This window comes from Heterodontus francisci, chromosome 27 (assembly GCF_036365525.1).
Source record: "Heterodontus francisci isolate sHetFra1 chromosome 27, sHetFra1.hap1, whole genome shotgun sequence".
In the NCBI taxonomy this organism is placed as follows: Eukaryota; Metazoa; Chordata; class Chondrichthyes; order Heterodontiformes; family Heterodontidae; genus Heterodontus; species Heterodontus francisci.
This window is the reverse complement of record NC_090397.1, coordinates 21023190-21041109: the sequence shown is the minus strand read 5'-3', so window position 1 is coordinate 21041109 and position 17920 is coordinate 21023190. Positions and strand designations below refer to the sequence as shown.

The following is a 17920-nucleotide window of genomic DNA, read 5'->3' as shown; positions in this document are numbered from 1 at the left end:
CCCCCAAGGATCTGTCCTTGACCCCCTCCTATTTTTCATCCATATGCTGCGTCACAGCAACATCACCCAAAAACATGATGCCAGGGTACATTGACGATGCTCAGTTCTGCCTTACCGCCATCTCTTAACCTCTCCAGTGTCTCTCAATTGTCAGACTGCTTGTCAAACTTCCAGTACTAGATGTGCAGAAATTTCCTCCAACTAAATATTAGGAAGGCTGAAGCTATTGTCTTCGGATCCCACCACAAACTCTTTTCCCTAGCCACTGATTCCATCCCTCTCCCTGGAAATAGTCGGAAGCTGAACCAGATTGCTTGCAGCCTTGATGTCGCACTTATCCTTGAGATGAGCTTCCAACCACATATCGGTGCCATCACTAACACCGTCCCCTTCTACCTATGTTACAGGACCTAACTCTGCCCTTGCCTTTCTGAAACCCTCATCCTTATCCATGCTTTGTTACCTCTAGACTTGACTATTCCAGTTCCCTTCCTGGTCAAACGTCCATCTTACACCCTCCTCAAACTTTAGCTCATCCAAATCTCTGCTGCCCATGTCCCAACTCTCACCAAATGCCATTCACCCATCATTCCTGTGCTTGCTGACCTATGTTTGCTCCCGATTGAGTAACATCTCAATTTTAAAAATTCTCGCCCTTGTTTTTAAAACCCTCCTTGGTCTTGCCCTTCCCTATCTCTGTAACCTCCTCCAGTCGTACAACGTTCTGAGGTATCTCACTCCTCCAACTCTGACCCCTCATGCATCTCCCATTTTAATCTCTTCGCCAGTGGCAGCCATGACTGCAGTTGTTGCGATCCTAAGTTCTGGAATTTCCTCCCTAAACTCCTCTGCCTTTCTACCGCCCTCTCCTTTTAAGATACTACATAAAACTGACCTTGATAACTAAGATCTTTGGTCATCTGCCCTAATATCTCCTTATGTAGGTAGCTTGGTGTAAAATTTTGTTTAATAATGTGGATTACCTTGGAGCATCTTACTATATAAAAGGTGCTATATGATTTTAGATTTAGGTATACACTGAAACAGGCCCTTCGTCCCACCGAGTCTGTGCCAACCATCAACCACCCATTTATACTAATCCTACACTAATCCCATATTCCTACCACATCCCCACCTGTCCCTACCACCTACCTATACTAGGGGCAATTTATAATGGCCAATTTACCTATCAACCTGCAAGTCTTTTGGCATGTGGGAGGAAACCAGAGCACCCGGAGGAAACCCACGCAGACACAGGGAGAACTTGCAAACTCCATACAGGCAGTACCCAGAATTGAACCCGGGTCGCTGGAGCTGTGAGGCTGCGGTGCTAACCACTGCGCCACTGTGCCGCCCTGTAGTTGTAATTAGTTGTAATATTTTGCTATTCAGTACCTGTAGGGACTGAATTAACGATACAAGATTCAAATATGTTGAGTGTGTGAAATTTAGTTTTTATTTTAAATAAGGTGAACTAAAAGGATATTTATATTGTCAGTTTGGAGAATCAAGTGTCAGCCAGTGTTTAAATATGCTACTTAAGTAATCAGAAAATAGCTTTGCAGTTTTTTTAATGTTGCAGTAGGTGGTGCTGTTACTTGTAGTGTCTGTATCTTATAATTCAGAACTAGTTATTTTTGTTAAAGTACAGCATAATAGGCTAAAACCAGGGTCAAGAATCTATAGATCTGTATTCTACAGATTCTGTGTAATCCCAATTTATTTTTTGTAGCCAGTTAACACTATTTAACCTGCCCAGACCCTCCACCCCTTCCCCTGCCCCCCAAACTTGTATCATCTATTATACATTACTTTATAAACCAAAAGGACAGGAAGATGTTCTGACCCCAAGCTGCCTCCAGTGCATCTCCTAATCTGGCCAATGCAGCCATTCTACTCCGGTACAGATCTTTTGCAGCAGGCTGCAATCCAAATTAAAGGTGCCAAGGCTTGCAAAGGCCAGCTGTCAAGACTGTCGTTTTTAGTGGGTCAGCCAGTCTGAGCAGACTGTGCAAGACCTGCACTTCAGATATCTAGTAGTATTAATATAACTTAAAGCAAGGGTGGCCTGGGATGACCTTGCCCTTCGAGAAATAATAATATTGGTCTCTTATTCAAGTGCACATTCAAGATTGAGTGACACTATTTGAAAAGGAGCAGGGGATTTCTCCCAATTTCTCAGCCAACATTTGTCCTTTAGCGAGCAGCACAGAAACGGACTATCTGGTTGTTTATCTTATTTGCATTACGTGGGACCTTGTTGCATACAAGTTGGCTGCCAGATTTGACTCCATAACAGTCACTGTACATCAACAATTCATTGGCTATAAAGGGCTTTGGGACTCCTGAGGGCATGAAAAGATGCAATATAAAAGCAAGGTCCTTATTTCTTCCCTGCAAGAGAGCCACCTAACCGGTGCTGAGCATGGTAATCTCGTGAGAAACTGAGAACCAGATTCTCTTTTTTTTAACTCTTCAAGCAGCCTTCCCAATCCACACAGCTCTTTGGCTGCTTTTTAATCCCATTGCATGTGCTAGTTCTGAGATTTTTTTAATGTAAGATTTGGCCAGTAACTTACTCAGTGCTAAAATAGCACAATTCATGTATTTTAAATGCTTTTTAAAATTCATGTCTGGTCATTTAATTTCACTTTATTTCACTCACTTGCGTTTCTCTGAAGCTTTTTATGGCTGTATAACACACCCTGAGCAGATGAACAAATGGCCTTTGTTTTGTGTGGAGAGCAAACCATTTGAGATGGAAATGATAAAAACTGTTAAGGAAGAAACACATTATTGGCCTGGAAAACAAGCCCTTTCTAAATAGACTACTTCCCTTACTGAGAGAAATAACTGCATTTTAAACTTTTAAAATTATAACTTATAAATAGTTCTAAGGAGTATATTGCAACTCTGAAAAATGACGTGTTGGTGCATGTGCTTTGCTAGAAATATGTAAATTGTAGGATAATAGTTCATTAAAATGCAAATAAACCTAATTTAATGTAACAGTAGGTGAGCTGGAATGAAACATTCATCCTTCCACATTCAAGTCTTCTCCACAGACCAAGGGCTTGATTTTTTTTTTTCTTAGGTCGCATCCCACTCCGGGCCATTTTTGTGGAGGTGGGATGGTTGGGGGTGGGGCTGGCAGGGCTGCCTGCCTATATGCGGCAGGTAGCCGATTAAAGTCGTTAATGGCCTATGAAAGTCAATTAAAGGAGGTTGACTGAGATTTTCCAGTTGGCCTTAAGGCCTCCACAAACCCCAAGGGCCAGTTTAACCGCTTGGAGTTGGCAGACCAGGGGGCCAACGCTCCAGGTAGGCCTGGATGCTGCAGCAGCCACAGGCCACGTTGTAGAGGGGCTCCTCCCTTGCCCCTTCCCCCCACAGTGGTGGCCTGGCCGCAAAAGCAATTTTTTGCTTAACTTTGAAGAAGTTGGAGGGTGCTTCCATTTTGAAGCACCCTCTCCCTTACTTCCCTTCCATTGCAGCCTGCTGCTTCTTTCAAGCTGGAAAGCCTCCGATTGGCCCTCCAGCTTCAGGAACTGCCAAGCCTGCCCTGTAAACATTAACTGGCCACCCCAGGGAAAATGACAATGAGTGACAGTTTCCCACACAGTGAAGGCTTCTGACCTACAGGATTCAGAAGCACATAGGGAAAATCGTGCCCCAAATACTAAATGTTGCCATTAGGGTGGGAGGGGGTCACAGATTCCTGTCCATTGAGATTTTCCTTAACAGTCTTGTGATGTCCTTATGGTTTCTCCTGCATTGTAAAGATGGATATGCTTAGCACCTAGTGCACCAACACTGTTTGCTTTTAGACAGAAATCCTACAGTATCTTATTGTGGTTTGCATTGACATTGCTGTGTTCTTTCTGATTCGGTCACTTGAGGCATTTAAGACACTCTAGTCGCATTCTCATGTCAAATGTATTTTTAAGTCCTGCAAGTTACAAGATGAAGGTGTTCGACTGGCAGTTTTTTTTTTTGTTTCCCCATGAGGATATGTCTTATAGTTGGTTCAATATCCAGGATGCATCACTCTAATAAGATAGTACACAGCAGGTCAGTCAGTATCTGCAAATAGAAAATACAAGTTAATATTTTGGGTGTGACCCTCCTCCAGAGTGAAAACCAACAGCAGATGAGCATTTCAGTATGGTTGAGAAACTGCAGGCAAAATGTACACTCTCCAGAAGTCTAACCCATGTTTTCTTTCATGTCAGGTGCTGACTGCCCTGCATATTTTCAGCATTTTCTGTGTGTTTATTTTGGATTTCCATCGTTTACAGTTTTTTTTTCGTTATTTATCTTCCTCTTCCGACCAACTTTGTTGCAGGCCAAGATTCCATCCTGGACTTCCCAGAACTCTCCTTCCTTTTGGGGTTAAGATTTCATTTCAAAGCTCTGTTAAATTTCACAAACTTGGCATTAGGGAAATAGAATGACCTAGCCCTGACCCTGTTGTGTGTAATGGATTCCACTGTAATAACCATTCAGATGAATTTGAGTGGGATGGAGTGAGTGTAGTCTCATGGTATATTATGAATGAAAAGGGCTACTTATAAGGGCATACATTCTGTGTGCAATGTGACTCAGACCTTGTTCATAACAACTTGCTAACTTGTATGCATGTGCAGACTAAAAACCTCCAACAATTTGCAAAGTCTGATGTAACGGAGGGAGGCTGTTATGCGATTTGTGCCAGTGTGTAATAATCTTCATTTTTGGCTTTATAATGTTTTGGCCTACAGTTGAATCAGTTAGCCAGTTGGCTTTACTAGAGTATTGCAGGAAGCAATTAATCGTTTTTTAAAAATCTCACGAGCCATTAAATCCTTTGATATTGAACTTATTCTATGCTCTTTTGAATATTTCTCCCCACCTCCCTTGGACTGTTAACAGAATATTTCTCACTGGGGAAGCTTGCTGTTTCCAGTAATATGAGAACAGAACCACGTGTTTTGGTCATCAGTTATGAAACAGAAAGCTAGTCCTCAAAGAACCAAAATATAATTTCTCTCTTTTTTTAATCATAATTGGAGATAAAGCTGATTATAACTAATTGCATACTGAACTACTTTAAAAATTAATTTAACACTTTTTTTTCAAATAATAGACTCTTTTGGTCTGGTCTTTCCTCATTAAATAATCTGTGACTTAGAATTATAAAATTAGAGTAATAATTTGATGCATTAATCTTTGGAGCCAGTAATTTTATATCACTCTTCACACAGTCTTTTGGTTTGCAAATGAATAGTACTTTAATTCTGGAAAATGTATTTAAAAAGCATTAGCCATTACGTGATAATTAAGAAAGATGAGTACAAAGGAAATAACACACAGAACATTTCTTTAATGAACTGAAAAATGTTAATCTTGTCCTGTTTAGTGATGAGGTGCAGAATTGCAGCTAAACCCCTTGGAGAATTGAAGCAAATTAATTTAGTAGTGGATGTAATTAAGACACATTGTGAAGCATTGAGAATAAGAGCGTTATCTATCTTTTTCATCAAAAGCTGATTATTAAATGTCAAAAGAAAAAAATCTGATTATAGACTGTATAAAACAGTCCTAAGATGAATTTGCCTGTGCTAAAATGAAGGATAAAGCCTTACTGAGGCAACATAAAAAGTAATCCTATATTTTTCAATTGAAAACTCCTAGAAAAGAATCCTATTTTTAACAAATTTTCATTTTCACTTTGAAAAATAATTTGGATCCCATAGAGGTGAAAATGATGTACAAGTAATTATATTATTGCTTATAATCAGGAGTGCAAAATTGCTATTTCAGAGCTGTATATTTTGCAGTGTATCTTAAAGGATCTCTCCTCCATTGGCATATATGTCTGTCCTATCTATACTGATGGTATGGAATGGTTGGTGATGTCTCCCTTCTGGAAGGATTTTGAACTTGACTCCCTGGGCTTGCTGTTGCTCTACTTTGCATGCCTTGTTGGGAAGAGATGGACAGGGCATCAGGCCTGGAAGAAACCAGTATTTAGGTATGTTAATCACTGCACTGTGCATCACTTAACAGTTATGACATAGACAGGCCACAGTCCATGTGTTTACCATGTACTTGTAAGCTTAAATTTCCTAAGTACTTGCCAACAGCAAGGAGCTTCACCCACTGCCAAGTCATATTGGAAAATCCTATGCTTGCCCGTGCTTTTCTGATGCATGCTGACAGTGCGTGAAGTTACTTGTCACTGATGTCCTTGTAAAATTGCCCTCATTGTGCCAGCTTAAGGCAGAGTCATAACAAGTAACCCTTCCCCATCTTTTGTGCTGGTGATATTCCAATTTGTTTCCTGCTCTGAAGTGTTTTGAACCCAAGAGAAAAAACTTGATGAAGTTATGTAATCTGGTAGGGTGACTGCACATTTTTAAAAAAGTGTTGTGAATCCTTTGTATACTGAAAATGTTTGTGAATGCCTTTATATATTTATATATATATATAAACAAATGTGACAGAATATACAAGTATTAGACTTTTTAAATACAAGGCCCTGGAAATCATTTGTTCATCCTGCACATTTACAAAGATTGACGCTATTATCAGAATGGAGATGATCACAGGATACTGCCTGTCAAAGAATTTTTACCTACAGTACTTTTACCCAACCCTGTCTGATTTTCTTCTCACTTCAATTTTTACTGTTGTCCATGTAGGTGTATTTGCTCCACCAGACAAAAATCTCTTTATAGCATTTCTTCAGAATCTTATTGAAGTCTGTTTTTGGCCAAATCCCAGTCATTTTAATAAAAGCAAAATACTGCAAATGCTGGAAATCTGAAATAAAACCAAAAAGTGCTGGAAATACTCAGCGGGTCTGGCAGCATCTGTGGAGAGAGAAGCAAAGTTAACATTTCAGGTCAGTGACCTGTCATCAGAACTGGCAAAAGTTAGAAAAGTTAATAGGTTTTAAGAAAATAAAGTGGGGGTGGGGATAAAAGAGAACCACTGGGAAGGTGTTGATAGGACAGAGGGTCACAGAGAACAAGTGACCAGGAGGTCATGGGGCAAAGACGAAGACAGAGTGTGTTAATGGTGTGGTGAAATACAAAGCAATAATGCAGAGAGGGTGTTAAATGACAGAATAATGAAAGCCCTAGCCAAAAGCAAAACATGAAAAAAAAGTGGGCAGGCACATGATTTAAAAAAAAAAGTGTAATGATGGAACAAACTAAAATAAAATTAAATAAAAACAAAAAATGCAAAGTGAAACTTAAAAAGAAAAGTGAAACTAAAAACAAAGGGGGCCAGTCATGCTGTGAAATTATTGAACTCCATGCTCAGTCTGATAGGCTGTAGTGTGCCTAATCGGTAAATGAGGGGCTGTTCCTCGAGCTTTTGTTCACTGGAACACTGCAGCAAGCCCAGGACAGAGATGTGGGCATGAGCGCAGCGGGTATGTTGAAATTGCAAGCAACAGGGAGCTTGGGGTCATGTTTTCGGACTGAGCGGAGGTGTTCCGCAAAGTGGTTACCCAAGCTGCATTTGGTCTCCCCAATGTAGAGGAGACCGCATTGTGAGCAGCGAATACAGTATACTAACTTGAAAGAAGTACAAGTAAATCGCTGCTTCATCTTAAAGGAGTATTTGAGGCCTGGGATTGTGAGGAGAGAGGATGTAAAAGGGCAGGTATTAGACCTCCTGTGATTGCATGGGAAGGTGCTGTGGGAAGGGGACGAGGTGTCGGGGGTAATGGAGGAGTGGGTCAGGGTGTCGCGGAGGGAACGATCCCTTCGGAATGCTAACGGGAGGGGAAGATGTGTTTGGTAGCGGCATCATGCTGGATGTGGCGGAAATGGCAGAGGATGATCCTTTGGATGCGGAGGCTGGTGGAGTGGAAGGTGAGGACAAGGGGAGCCCTGTCGCGGTTCTGGAGGGAGGAGAGGGGGTGAGAGCAGCGAGGCGGAAAATGGGCCAGACGCAGTTGAGGGCCCTGTCGACCACAGTGGGGGGGAATCCTCGGTTAAGGAAAAAGGAAGACATAGCAGAAGTGCTGTTGTGGAAGGTTGCATCATCAGAGCAGATGCATCGGAGGCAGAGATACTGGGAGAATGGAATGGAGTCCTTGCAGGAGGCAGGGTGTGAAGCAGTGTAGTCGAGGTAGCTGTGGGAGTCGGGGGGCTTATAATGAATGTTAGTAGACAGCCTATCCCCAGAGATGGAGACAGAGAGAGGTTGAGGAAGGGAAGTGTTGGAGATGGACCATGTAAAGGTGAGAGAAGGGTGGAAATTGGAAGCAAAGTTGAGAAAGTTTTCCAGTCTGGGGCGGGAGCAGGAAACTGCACCGATACAGTCTCCAATGTACTGGAATAAGAGTTGGAGCGGGGGGCCTGAGTAGGACTGAAACAAGGAATGTTTGACATTTGCAAGCTCGAGGAAAAGCACCTCATTTACCGATTAGGCACGCTAGAGCCTGCCGGACTGATCATTGAGTTCAATAATTTCAGAGCATGACTGGCCCCCCCTTTTTTTTTTAGTTTTACTTTGCATTTTTTAATTTCATTTTATTTTAGTTTGTTTCATCATTGCACATTTTTTACCATGTGCCTGCCCACTGTTTTTCATGCTTTGCTTTTGGCTAGGGCTTTCATTATTCTGTCATTTAACACCCTCTCTGCACTCATGCTTTGTATTTCACCACACCATTAACACACTCTGTCTTTGTCTTTGCCCCATGACCTCCTGGTCACTTATTCTCTGTGACCCTCTGTCCTAGCAACATGTTCCCTGTGGTTCTCTTGTTCCCCACCCCCACTTTATTTGCTTAAAACCCATTACATTTCTAACCGTTACCAGTTCTGATGAAAGGTAACTGATCTGAAATGTCAACTTTGCTTCTCTCTTCACAGATGCTGCCAGACCCGCTGAGTATTTCCAGCACTTTTTGGATTTATCCCAATCATTTTACTCTGACAACATTATTCTCCAGAGATCACGCCCAAATCTTTTAAGGCTTCAATTGGCAGCTATAGTGACCTACTACCCTCCTATAGGGGGACAGTCTGGTGGACAGCATCCACTGGTCTGGAGACTTATGAAAGCTGCTTGGGAACACAAACCCTCAATACCAGCTGAAATCTTATCTTCCTCAGACTGACATATGCTGCCTTTTGAACAGATGGCTTCTTGTGACCTCAGGTTTCTTGCACTAAAAACTGTCACTTTGTGCTCATTTCTGCATGCTGAGTAAATGAGTATCACTCTCTCGTGGGGAATCCAATAACATATTGCATTTGTAGCTTGGAAAGGGTCATTTTAGGACCTCATCCAAAATGCTTGCCCAAAATATAATTTCTCAAAATATAATATCTCCAGAAATGGTGTGTAGATTTTGCCTGCCCTGCATTTTGCTCAGGTTGAAAAGATTCCACAGTCTAATACTTTTAGACCCTCAGATTCAATACAGATAAAACTAAAGATATACACCATCCCAGGCATCCACTTGTTCGTTTTTCAAATAAACCTTTGGTCACCTACTTGACAGTGGTGGAACTTGGTGCGGACAATGGAAAAGGTCGCGCTGCCATTTTACCCTGAAAGTATTTCTTAGTTTATTATGAATTATCTATAAAGAGTGGTTTACTTTGGACTGTATGTATATATGCTTGTGTTTTGCCCAGCTTTAAATCATATTGCAGTACTCCATTGCCATGAAATGTATTATCCTGTCTGCATAAAAGAAAATAATTTGTTCATCTAGTGCCTCATCATATCCTCAGTACATCTCATTGCACTTCACATCCAATTAATTACTTCAGGTGCACTGTAGGTAAATGTAACAGTGAATTTACACACACGAAGATCCCACAGCATAACCATTTAGTCTGTTTGTGGTAGTGTTGGTTGAGGGACAAATGTTGGACTGGACACTGAGAGGGCTCCCTGCTCCTCTTCAATAGTAACCAAAGAAATATCTTTTCATTTGAATTAATATTTTGTGTTTTATAATTGGAACCTCAGTTTGCCATCAGAAGAAGCATTTTGGGACTTTTTGCATCCACCAAAACAGGATAGTCAGGCCTTGGTTTAACATCTTATCTGAACGACGCACCTCCAATAATACAGTTCTTGCTCATTACTTTGCTGAAGTATTAATCTAGATTGTTTGCTCAAATCATAATGGGGCTTGAATATACAACCATCTGACTTGTGTGAGAGTTGCTACCAACTGAGCCACATTGACATACCTTAATTCTTTCTCACTGTCTTCCTCCTTTTGGTCTTTTGATTTTTGAGTTATAAACGTGAACTGTTACTCCTAGTTTTTATTTACTACATTTCTACTCGACATGTTTTCTCCACATCGCTCTTTTTTTTTTAGTTTTCTTTATGCTTATTTTATATTCTCACCAATCTTCCTGTAGAATTCTTGCAGAAAGTCAATCTTTGAGGGAGTATTTAATTTTATTGACAGTATTTATTATTATTCAGCTGCTGGAAAGCAAGTTCTGTAGCTCTGAACAGTTATGCAGAGAATTGGACCCAAAAACCCTTCCCTTTCATTCAAAAGCTTATGATGAGATGGTGGCTTTCTATTAAAATCTCTCATTTTAAATGTCACTTTTGTTTTAGGTTCTGATTTTATAAAAACCTCTACAGGAAAAGAAGGGGTGAATGCAACATTCCCAGTTGCCCTCGTGATGGTCCGGGCTATCAGAGACTATTATGGGAAGACCGGTTACAAGGTATACCAGCAATTGGGAAATATTTTGAAGTAGAATTTCTAATATTCATGATTGTTCAACATGATTCAGTGTACTCTTTTTAGTAAAATGACTTGTTTGCCTAAAAATGTAAGCACATTGTAATGAGCAGGAACAGTGAAGATCTGCAATTGCATAAGAATCACAATTGCCAATGATTTACTTGAATTGAAAGAATGGATTGAAATCTTCAAATGAGAATATTCAGAGCTGTGTGAAAGACCCACAAAAACTGAATTTTCTATTCTGGCTTAACAGAAAGATCAAGGATCGCCTTTAAATGGAATTGTGTCATGAGCCGATTCACTTCTAAGTAGAATGGACAAAAAAATGTGAAGTTACAGGATGAAAGCGCAGCTCTAGCAAAGATTCAATTAAACTATTAGAGTTATAGAAAATCACTGGATTCAAATCTGTATGCAATTAATAATGTAATTGCTTGCTAGGAGCTTGTACCTTGACTTAACAAAGACTTGGTGTAGAGTTGTACATGCTTTAAGCTTTTGCCAGAAAATGTCAAAGTTGTAGCCCCATAATGTGACTGAACCCGATATGAAGGAAGCAGTGAATTGTTTTATACACACAATATTTTTCTAATAATGTCAGCATTGTTAGTTTAAAAAGATTGCTTAACTCTTCAGTGTTTCAATTTGTAGTTTTGCTTACATATCACTTGTCGAAAGATTATGAGCTAAACCTTTTGCTTGGTTGCACTGTTTTTTTTTGGTGCAACTTGCGCAACAGATCATGGAATTTTAAGGGCAAATTAAATTCATGCAAGTCAAGTTTCTGCAGCCTTTTGCATTAGTTTATGTGCTAAAAGCAGGCTTGACCCACAAAACTGGCCATGCCACCAAGTTGAATTAATCACCATTTGAGAATTTCCACTAATTGTGCTTGTTTGTGAGCCTTTGAGGAGGCTCTAAAAATTAAGCTGGTTCTTTTGGGTGCAAGGACAATAGGTATGTTTCAAAAGATTTTGAATATAATTTTTTTCATTTACTAGGAAACAGACTACTGTTCTCCAAGATAACTAGTAAATGGTTCTGTATATTGTCATTTTTAGTAATTTAAAATAGAGTTGTGGTGGATTGACTCTTTTTTTGTGATAAACCAATCTTCAGTTGTATTAATCCAACTTCCCCTAGTTACCACTGAAATATATCTAGGAATATTTTAAAGCTTTTTTTATTGTATTTTTAAAATGCTGCCCGATTGCACTAGTTCATGGCTGATTTTGCATTCACTAATGCACAAATCAGTTTCAGTGGCAACTCGAGGGGAAAAGCACTCCAAAACCTATGCATTTTCTGCCTGAATTTGTAATTGCAGCCAAATTGGAAACACTACCCCACGTGCTTGTGCTTGGGAGTCTGTGTCTCAAGCTATTAATGGAGTAATATTTTTGAATGTCGCATTTCTTTTTAAAAAGCTTCCCTTTTTTACAGATGTTGTTATTGCTGCAAGCATATTTAATCATTAAAAGTATATATATTACTTTGCAGAACTCTTTTGGTTTCCTTCTGTTTGTACAATCTAGTTACTAGTTTGTTTTATTTTGATTAACAGAAGCTCTAACTAGAGTAGTGTTCAGTGTTTATTTTGTACTTTATAACTGGGACCCCTAATTCTAGATTTCTAATGAAATTTTAGCTGTCCTGCATTGTTGCATTGGAGCATTTGAAATTTTTTGTGTGATTGGGATCACTTGTGGATCCAACCAATGCTATTCAATTAGCCAATTGTCTGCATACTAATGATCCATACTTTCTACAACCACATAGTTTGCTTATATTAAAAACAAAGTGCTGGAAATACTCAGGTCAGGCAGCATCTGTGGTAAGAGAAGCAGAGTTAACATTTCAGGTCTGTGACCTTTTCATCACTCTCTGCTCTTGTTTATCATGTGGTATCATGTTTATTCACCCTGTTAAAATTTAAGACACTTGAGTAATAATTACTCATCAACAATACTTTGCATATGGTCTCAGCACTGCCATTTTGAATGTTTGTATGCTGAGGCCATATGCCACCTTGCATTCAGACTGTCTGCTTCTTGACCCATTTTCCCCAGAGTGATGCAGCAGGATCCTTGTCATCTGTCTGTCCATCTTGGAGACAGGCTGGAGGGAGATGGAGTCAGCTGGAATAGATTTTCAACTTTGTTAAGTCAGCCAGTCATGTAGAAATAATTTTACAATGCATGTCAATATTTCTTCCATCAGCTCTAGATGTGATGGTGTTGGAATGGCTGGACCCTGAGAGGAAGATGTATTGTTCAACATAGAACTTGCACATTAAAATAATATCTTGCATAAATCGATATTGCTGGCAAACTATTGTAGCAAGTATATAGTGATAACTATATAGTGATAACTAGTTGCACGAGCCGAGAATTATGATTCAGCCTTCAGTATTTTGAATGTTTGTTTTAGTTCTGCTCAAAAAGGTTGGCAGCTTTAAGCAAGTGGAGTTTTTCTTTTCACCTGTAATTAGGTTTAAACAAATTGCATTTCATTTTGCATTGACAAATATTCTTTGCTTGAAAACTTGACATCAGTTGTATTCTGACAGTTGGATGCAATTCAGTGAGATGTTTTTGTTAGTAAAATCTAGATTGATTCACTGTATCCAAGAGTTGGTGTTTTGCTGACAGCTTCATAACTTGCCAGGTAAAGGGTTAGGTGAAGACTGACCAGATGGTTGTCTTGTAAGACAATTGGCAAGATAGAGAGTTAAGTTATCATTGCCTAGAAGCTGAACTGGGGCAGCCACATAAATACTGTGGCTACAAGAGCAGGTCAGAGGCTGGGAATTCTGCAGCGAGTAACTCATCTCCTGACTCCCAAAGCCTGTCCGCCATCTACAATGAACAAGGTCAAGAGTGTGATGGAATACTCTCCATTTGCCGAGATGGGAATTGCTCCAATAACACTCGGGAAGCTCGACATCATCCAGGACAAAGCCTGCTTGATTGGCACCTCATCCACCACCTTAAACAATGTACAGTGGCAGCAGTGTGTACCATATACAAGATGCACTGCAGCAACTCACTGCACCTCCTTCGACAGCAGCTTCCAAACCCGTGACCTCTCCTACCTAGAAGGACGAGGGCAGCAGATGCATGGAAACACCACCAGCTGTAAGTTCCCCTCCAAGTCACACACCATCCTGACTTGGAAATATATCATCGTTCCTTCACAGTTGCTGGATCGAATTCCCTCCCTAACAGCACTGTGGGTGTACCCACACCAGATGGACTGCAGCTTTTCAAGAAGGTAGCTCACCACCACCTTCTCAAGGGCATTTTGGGATGGGCAGTAAGCCCACATCCCATGAAATGAATTTTTTTTAAAACGTGAAAGCTGCCCAGTGGGAGGAAACTTGTGGTTACAGCCCTGATCTTACTGAATGGCAGAGCAGACCTAGTCCTATTCCTATGTTCCAACTAGAAATCGGCAATTTAAAATAAGTTTAAAGAGAGTGCTTATCTGCCTGAGCTAAAATTTCTGGTGCAGTTCCATAAGCATTGTATTCTGTTTTGCAGGTTGGGTTTAAGCCAGCAGGTGGTATTCGCACTGCAAAGGATGCATTGACCTGGCTGTCACTGATCAAAGAAGAGCTGGGCGACAGCTGGTTGAAGCCAGAACTGTTCCGACTGGGTGCTAGTACTTTACTTTCTGACATTGAAAGACAGGTTAGGATTTCGACAGCAAATATTTGTGCTTTCTTTAAAAAATATTGTTCTAATCGTACTTGTGTTTTGGTAATTTCTTGTAACTTTTTTTTTCTCGATGTTTAGTCAAGAGAATCTTGTGCTTTTTAAATATATTGAATACTATTTAATTTTCTTCAGATCTATCATCATGTGACAGGAAGGTATGCAGCAGCTCATGAATTACCAATGGCTTAAAAGAGCACTTTTCGCTGTCAGCCCAGGAAATGGTCCTTGATTTTCATTCCCTGCATCATTTCTCCATCTCTCTGTACATTACTTTTGCTGGAGCTTTGAAAATTTATTTTTTGTTCTTTAACTAAAAAGCATCAATATTTTTACATCGCTATAATACATTTTCATATTCTGCATAGATCCAGCTGAGTTAAAATATAAATGTTTTAAATATAAGTTGATCTGAGTTTTAATAAATTCACAATTTTATGTTGATTTACACAAAGTATTTTAAAAATTGAGTTCCTTATGGGATAGTTCATGTGCAAATAGTGGGATGAAAAGTGAGCTGAAGTGCTAATATATTGTAAATCATTCTGTTGAATAAAATAGACATATTTTTACCAGCCCCTCGACGCCGTGGGTTGCGGGGGGGAGGGAGGCCCGTGGCCCGCCTCACCCCGACATCGAGACGGGCCCACCGCATATTATGGGCAGCAGGGAACCTCAGTGCGGCCCCCCTGCCGCCAAGTGGTAGGGCCTTCATCTAAATATTTAAATGAACATAAGATGCAAGTTAGCCTACCTGTTGGTGGCGGCCGTCCCACGCTGATTTTACGGCTGTCGATCGCAACTCGCGCGCCCGTTGGAACGTCATGTGGAGTTCCGAGACAAAACACTGGTGGGAGGAGTAAAATTGTCAGAGCGGGAGGGTTGGGGGAGCTGGGAAAACTATACCAATTGGTTATGGCGATGGTGGGAAGGGGTTGAATGGCAAAAGTGAAGATATTAGGGGGAAAGTTCATGCTGGGAGTAAAATACATTACAAACACAACAAACAGTAAACACACCATTGTGGGGGTTGGGAACGGGCCTGCATGTTTTAATTTTTTATTTGAAATAATTTTGCTAAACCGCTTTTAAATATTAAAATTTCTCCTAAGGGCTTGGAGCTCTTTAAAAATGGTGCCGGTACCTGTGCAGTGGCGCCGGACACTGTTGCTGGGGACGCAGCGACCGCCCCCTCCAATTCATCAGGTGATGTTGCTCCACCCCCTCAATTTTTAAATGAGCCCCTGCCCGTAATATCGCGGGGGCTGCGCAGCTTCACTTCCATGTTGGAAAGCCACTGCCTTCACGGTAGCATGCTGATACAATTCAGCCCAGTTTTTCTTGGTCCTTGCTATTCAGTAATCCTATGCTCCCAGTGGAGAACCTTCTTCATGGATGACTAGGACAGTAATGCAGGGCTACAACATTGGAATTTTAATTCTGATCACACTCTCATCAGGAAGGCTGTCTGCTGGGAGTACAGGATCACTGAATTTACCCTAAAGTGTCTCGTTGCTTCTTCATTCAATTTGATGAATGCTAGTTGGCCAAGTAAGTATGATTGGATTATCTGTCTAATCTCGCTGTCCAATCTATCACAAATATTTAGAGGTATCCTAGGCTCTGCAATATTTGTCAGTTCTAAGAATTTTACACTGAATATCACAACAGAAATTGGTAAATGTTGGTAGACGTTTTATTCAAACTTAATAAAAAAGGAAAAATGCTGAAATATCTACGATTGGCTTTTTTCTTAAACTTCATTCCTTTCTCATTTTTAATCTCATAAATATTGAACTGTGGCATTTCAGTGGTGTCAAACATGAACTTTATTTGAACCAGGCCTTTCAAAGCCAGATGAAACCTCTACCCAGACAAAGGATTTTTGCCAGGATTATACACTACCTTTTTTCATTTTAAAGTCTTTATGGATGTTTGGCTATTAGTGTTAAAGGAGTTTGTTACTACAGCATCAATGTACTAACAGGGCTGTACATCCTCCCAGAGATGACTGATGACGAATGACCAGCTCAACACCTCTTTGAACCTGTCAGCTCAGTGGTGCATAGTTTCCATGGCAATTTTTACTTTCTGTGCTGTTTTGAGATGGTTAGGAGTTCATGATTTGCCAGCTCCCAGTTTGAAGTGCAAGGGTAGAATTTCTCCATTGGTAACCCACTTCATTAATGAATTAACAAGGGACATTGCATAAGACCTCTTTTGGTCACAGACATGACACGTTATGTACAAAGGTCACCTGGAGTTTGTTTGGCAGCTCCAGAGTGCTCCTCCCCAAGTGTTGATCCACAGTTTCAGTTCAGGCAAAGTCCTGCTTCTTTGACCTTTTGGGGGATTTGCTTTTGCAACACACTTCTGTCGCAACGAGAGTTTGGCAAGACATAAGTCAGCAGATGTCTGTGACAACCAAGGTGTGGAGTCCACTGACCCAGTTCAGAGCCACTGTGAAGTGCTCCTGCAGACTACACAGATGTGGCTCTCAAGTTCATAATAAGAAATCCTGTAAACTAGACAAGGAATCCTAATGGGGCCGTATGGAGATAAAACTACACAATATGTGCAATGGGCAGCAATTTCTAGCTTATCCCAGATTTTATCAACAGATTTTGGCACACGAGGCTGTTACAATTTGGGCTTTCTGTAACACCTTCCTCTTGTGAATTTTTCCATAAGCAAACTGCATCCCAATGAACTGAAAACTGTGTCTTTTACTATCTGTTATAATGAGACAGCATCATCTAAAAATTATCCCCAATCATAAATGGTTTGCCAGAGATTATGAAGGGTTCTCATTATGTCTCCTGTCCAATTTAAATAATGTATCATTGGACCGCCTACTACAGGTTAAACTATTGAATGTCTTTATACTTATAACTCAATTATGATTCATAAAAGTAAAATAGATACTATAAGGCACAATCCACATTTTATGCTATATGCAAACTTTTGACTTTTAAAACAGTCCAGAGATTTTCCAGTTTCAGCAAATTCTTGAAAAGACAAGGGGAGGTGAGGGGTATAATTTTCAACTTGGTGCCCAGGAGGTAAACTGATGTTGCGGATTGGCCACCCATTATAGGAACTGCCCAACTTTCTGTTGAAATTGATGTCCCTAGTATAGAAGCGACAGCTTGTGAAATACTACTTTCCTCATTTATAGCGGAACAGTGAGCAGAAACTATCAAACACTGCAACACTCTGAAATTAAAGCCATTTCTTTAGAGTCAGACAACCAAAAGCTCAACAGTCTTGACATCTTTGTCAGCGATGGTATAATAACCGACTACTCTTGCAGCTTCCTGCTTATTCTAACTCCCGATGATCAGAAACCACATTTTTCATCAGGTGTGTTGCAACAGGAGGGATGTGAAAGAACAGATGCTTGTGATCAGACAGTATTTTCCAGCTGCAAGTCATGTGACGTGTCTGAGGCCTTTTTAGTTTCCACTAA

The 17920-nt window shown here is 40.4% G+C and overlaps 1 protein-coding gene across 2 annotated transcripts in view; it reads left to right on the top strand.

The window, feature by feature from the left end:
* The window catches only part of dera (deoxyribose-phosphate aldolase (putative)), a 48926-nt gene extending 32741 nt beyond the window's left edge, over nt 1–16185 (top strand). For both annotated transcript variants that reach the window (XM_068058972.1, XM_068058971.1), the window contains exons 7-9: nt 10600–10712; nt 14278–14427; nt 14587–16185. In XM_068058972.1, the coding sequence (XP_067915073.1) occupies nt 10600–10712; nt 14278–14427; nt 14587–14643 (320 nt within the window). In that variant the 3' untranslated portion in view covers nt 14644–16185. The remainder of the gene's footprint in view (nt 1–10599; nt 10713–14277; nt 14428–14586) is intronic.
* The last annotated feature ends 1735 nt before the right edge of the window (nt 16186–17920 follow it).